General features: G+C 40.3%; 1 protein-coding gene across 1 annotated transcript in view; it reads left to right on the plus strand.

The window, feature by feature from the left end:
• The window catches only part of RARS (arginyl-tRNA synthetase), a 29,470-nt gene extending 26,613 nt beyond the window's left edge, over window positions 1-2,857 (plus strand). The window contains exons 13-15 of the mRNA XM_010863355.1: window positions 1,260-1,432; window positions 1,570-1,817; window positions 2,638-2,857. Of these exons, the coding sequence (XP_010861657.1) occupies window positions 1,260-1,432; window positions 1,570-1,817; window positions 2,638-2,747 (531 nt within the window). The 3' untranslated portion in view covers window positions 2,748-2,857. The remainder of the gene's footprint in view (window positions 1-1,259; window positions 1,433-1,569; window positions 1,818-2,637) is intronic.
• The last annotated feature ends 2,358 nt before the right edge of the window (window positions 2,858-5,215 follow it).

A 5,215-nucleotide genomic window follows, 5' to 3' on the forward strand; every position in this document is an offset into this window, starting at 1 on the left:
ATCTATTTATTTTATTTTTGGCTGTGCTGGGTCTTCATTGTGGTGCGTGGGCTTCTCGTTGCTGTGGTTTCTCTTGTAATGGAGCATAGGCTCTAGGGAGCATGGGCTTCAGTAGTTGCTGCGCAGCATGTGGGATCTTCCCGGACCAGGGGTCGAACTCGTGTCCCCTGCATTAGCAGGCAGATTCTTAACCGCTGAACCACCAGGGAAGCTCCAGTTGCAGTCTTTAAAGTTGCTGTTGCTGTGTTTCGGTTGTCTGTATTGTCTTGTTCCCCCTCACCCTACCTCACCTCCTTGGTTTTTAGTCATTTCATCTGACTGGTGGGTGAAAAGTTGTAATAGTTCTAGATAATGTCATCTTCCTAGTTAAGTTTTCTGGCCAACAGCACACTAGCTAGTTGTCTTAATGATGTCCTTGTGTTGATGCTCTCTGGAGACTTGAAACAGTTGCTTCATATAATTTATTCAGCTTTTAAGTAGTTGATTCTGGTGGAAGGGGTTAGTCTGCTTCAAGCTACTGCATCATGACCCAGACCAGAAATCCTCATATACTTACTTGACCTAATAATGTTTCAGAATATGACCAAATTTACCAAGACAGTGTTTTCTTTTCCAGTTCTTGACACCCTGTTTTTATTCCAGTTAATTACCTGACCCTAATTTTGTTTCCTATAACCTATATCAGAATATTCTATGGAATGAAGCAGATAAAAACTAATAATTGGTGCTTTCGTTTCATATCTACTGAATACACTGGAGAAAGAGTATTCAAGCTGACATTTCATAATTTATAACTCGGGTTTCTCATGGAAGCATTCTTTGTTATGCAGAGCTGATGAGTTTTATTTTCCTTATTCCCTCCTTGTAGATTGGTCTGTTTTCCTACCTCAGTGTTGATATTCATTGCAGTTTACTGTTAAAGACCATCAGATGCTCCTCGTGCTTTGTGTGCTGTTCTGTCGCTTCAGTCATGTCCAACTCTGTGTGACCCCATGGACTGTAGCCTGCCAGGCTCCTCTGTCCACGGGATTCTCCAGGCAAGAGTACTGGAGTGGGTAGTCAGTCCCTTCTCCAGGGGATCTTCCTGGCCCAGGGGGCGAACCTGCGTCTCTTAGATCTCCTGTGTTGGTAGGCGGGTTCTTTACTAATAGTGCCAACTGGGAAGCCCTAGATGCTCCTTACCACCATCTTTTGTCTGTGAGATGGTGCAACAAAACAAGGATTGGTAACTTAGGAAGTATTTTTTGTTTTTCCAAAAGGTCTTAACAACAGAGGAATTGAAGGCTGCTCAGACCTCTGTTGCTTATGGCTGTATCAAATATGCTGATCTTTCCCATAACCGGCTGAATGACTACATCTTCTCCTTCGACAAAATGCTGGATGACAGAGGAAACACAGCAGCTTACTTGTTGTACGCCTTCACTAGAATCAGGTAATTGGGGTGCAGCATTTTAAATTTTGAGTCAAATGATGATTTCTACTTTGGATCAGGCATTCTTTATTACCTGTTTTCAACGGAGAAGAATATACTTAACAAAGGGGAATGATGGCCGTTACCTGATTTTTCAGGTCGATTGCACGTCTGGCCAATATTGATGAAGAGATGCTCCGGAAAGCTGCTCACGAGACCGAAATCATTTTGGATCATGAGAAGGAATGGAAACTAGGCAGGTGCATTTTGCGGTTCCCTGAGGTTCTGCAGAAGATTCTAGATGACTTACTTCTCCACACTCTGTGTGATTATATCTATGAGCTGGCAACTACTTTCACAGAATTCTATGACAGCTGCTATTGTGTGGAGAAAGATCGGCAGAGTGGTAAGTGGCTCATCCAGTAGTCATATTGGGGATTGGGCACCAACAGAGGCATTCATTTGAGTTGGATGTGGGTAATTTTCAATTTATTTATGGAAACCCCCCACACCCAGTTTCCCCCTAGTTACACAGTAACCCGTATCATATACAACAGACAGAATTGCACTGGCTCTAATACAAGCATAAATGGAATTCTTAAACAGACTCGTTTCCCCACCATCAGGCACATGGGCTAGAGCCATAAAACTCCAAAGAAACAATTGGAAGGTCACTAGGAATAGGACATTTCCAACAAAAGCAGTGTGACTGATAGTCACAGAGTCGGTCTCTGGGTTCTTAATAATGAAAACTACCCTTGGACGAAAAAAATAATACCTCTTTTAGGCTTTTTGCTCTATTGTGTTATATAGTTAATGAAATAGACTGAACTAATGATTAATAATAATACAGCAAGTAGACGTTTCTGAGAGTCATGGTTGAGAACTTAAAATTTCATTAGGAAAAAAAAATCATTATGGTGTTTAAAGTTAATTCAGACCATGAAGCCTAGAACAGAATTAAAAAAAAGAAAAAGATAAAAGATACAAAGCCTGCACTATTAGACTGTAATTTTATCAGTTAAAAACAGATTTCTTAAACAGAAATTTATTTCTTAGATTTATTTATTTCTTAGATTCTCTCTCTACAGTTTAAGTAATGATAATTCTAGTTAAAGCCCCCAAAACATACGTTAGGCTATTTACTTCTCAATAAAGTCCAGAACTAGCATAGATTCTTTAACAGTGATTTGTAGAAAAAGTAATTACTCTCTTTGTATTCTCAGGAGAAGTCCTGAAGGTGAACATGTGGCGTATGCTGCTGTGTGAAGCAGTTGCTGCTGTCATGGCTAAGGGGTTTGATATTCTGGGAATAAAACCTGTCCAAAGAATGTAATCCTCCTAAGGTTTGAACACTGTGTTTTCACCAAAGTGGCCATTAGCATTGTTTGCTTTTTTACAATCATGTGGATACAAAAACAAGTAAAAGGAATTTATCAACTCTCTATAGAACTTGTGGTTCTTTGTCTCTCACAACTAAACTTCTGAAAAGTACTTTCACTAACTTTAATTAGATAAGGAATCCCATTTATTGACCCCTAATGTAGTCCCCAAGAACACAGCCTTCACTGCCGTTTATTCTGGAGAAACACATGCTTAATATACATGAATGTTACTACACTGTGCTGCTTCCAAGGGTCTCCATGGTCAGAGGAGCCTTAGATATGAATGAATGATGACCATAGCTACCATTTACAAACTGGTCTGTACAGAGCACGATCCACAGTATAAAGGATACCTTGGGAATAAATATATAACCAAATAGAAAATAGCAATAAGACAAATTATGAAGAAACCAAGTAGAAGTTCTAGAGGTGAAAAGTATAACTGAAATTAAAGATTTGCTAGAGGGGTCCAACAGCAGATTTGAGCAGATAGAAAAAGGAACTTGAAGAGAGGCCAAATTTAAATGATACAGTCAGAATTACATCAGTGCTTAGAATGGAATTTTTAAAGAATGAAGAGAGACTAAGATGACCTTTAGGACGACACCAGCAGTACCAACATATGTATAACAGGAGTCCCAGGTGAGAGGAGGGAAAGAAGCATAAAATATTTGAAGAAATAATGATTAAAAATTTCTCTAATTTGATGAAAATTTTTAATGTACATATAGAAGAAGCGTAGTAAACTCCAAGTAGGATAAAAACAAAGCCTTTTTAAAACACGATCTGGAGAGACAAATTGAAAACTTTGAAAGCAACAAGAAACAAATCACAGTAATTATTTTTTCTGGGAACTGCCACATTTCCCACAGAAGCTCTACCGTTTTTACATTCCCACCAACAGCACATGAGGGTTCCAATTTTTCTATTTTTGTCAACACTTTCTGACAGTAGCCATCCTGTTAGGTGTGAGGTGGTATCACAGTTGTGGTTTGCATTTTCCTAATTAGTTAACATTTTGAAGACCGAAGGAAGGAAATAATAAAGACCAGACTGGAGAGGAATAAAGTAGAGAATAGGAAAATGAGAGAATCGAAAGAAAATCTGGTTCTAAAGATCAGCAAAATTGACAAACGTTTATAGCTAGACTGGTAAGAAAAAGCTCAAATCACTAAAATCAGAAATGAAAGTGGGGCTGTCACTACCAGCCTTGCATTATAAAATGTGTTATAACTGTACATAGTCCAGCTGCATGCCAAAAAAATTATAGACAGCATAGGTGAAATTTTAAAAATCTGGAAACACAAAATACCAAAGCTGATTGAAGAAGAAATAGAAAATCTTAATAGACCTAAAACAAGTGAAGAGATTGAATCAATTATTACCAAAAAAAATTCCAATAAAATTCCAGGGTCAGGTGACTTCTCTGATAAAAAGAATTAACATCAGCTCTCAAACTCTTCCAAAAAATAAAGAAGAATCATTACCTAACACGTTCTATAAGGTCAGAAGCCCAGTATTACTGTGATGTTTAGTTGTTCAGTTGTGTCTGATTGTGACCCCATGGGATTTCCCAGGCAAAAATTCTGGACTGGGTTGCCATTTCCTTTAGGGAATCCTCTTGACCTAGGATTCAAACCTGGGTCTCCTGCATTGGCAGGCAGATTCTACCACTCAGTATCAAGGGCTTCCCCAGTGGCACTAGTAAAGAACCTGCCTGCCAGTGCAGGAGATTCAGAGACTTGGGTTCAATCTCTGGGTCAGGAAGATCCCCTGGAGGGGGGCACAGCAACCCACTCCAGTATACTTGCCTGAAGACCCCAAGGACAGAGGAGCCTGGTGGGCTACAGTCCATAAGGTTGCAGAGCCGGACCTGACTGAAGCAACTTAGCACACATGCATGCACCCTGATACCAAAGCCAGAAACATGGCAAGAGAAGAGAAGCACAGATCGATACCCCTTGTGAATACAAATGAAAACCTCAAAAGTACTAGAAATCAAATTGAACAATTTTAAAAGAAGTATATGGTATGAGCAAATGAGGGGCTCCGATCAAGATGGCAGAGTAGTAGGACATGGAACTCTCCTCCCACAAATACATCAAAAATACATTTACAAATGGATTCTTAACACCTACTGAACACCAATGGAAGTCCTCAAACACCTGAAAGGATGAGAAAGATCTCCACATAACTGGGCAGGAAGAAGGGGTGGGAGGGAGCTGAAGAAAGGAAAAGTTCCCACACCCTAGGAAGACCGCTCACGTGTGGGGAGAGAGCTTGGACAGAGAAGGAGCTTCAGTGGCTCACAGGAGGGCCTGGTAGTTCAAGGCAGGCAGGACAGACAGGTGGTCCATGCCACCGCCCTGTGAGCCCAGCCTGACGTGCATCTGCGGGTAAAGGCACGGGCTGGGAAACA

This window comes from Bison bison, unplaced genomic scaffold, assembly GCF_000754665.1.
Source record: "Bison bison bison isolate TAMUID 2011002044 unplaced genomic scaffold, Bison_UMD1.0 scf7180017864490, whole genome shotgun sequence".
Classification (NCBI taxonomy): Eukaryota; Metazoa; Chordata; class Mammalia; order Artiodactyla; family Bovidae; genus Bison; species Bison bison.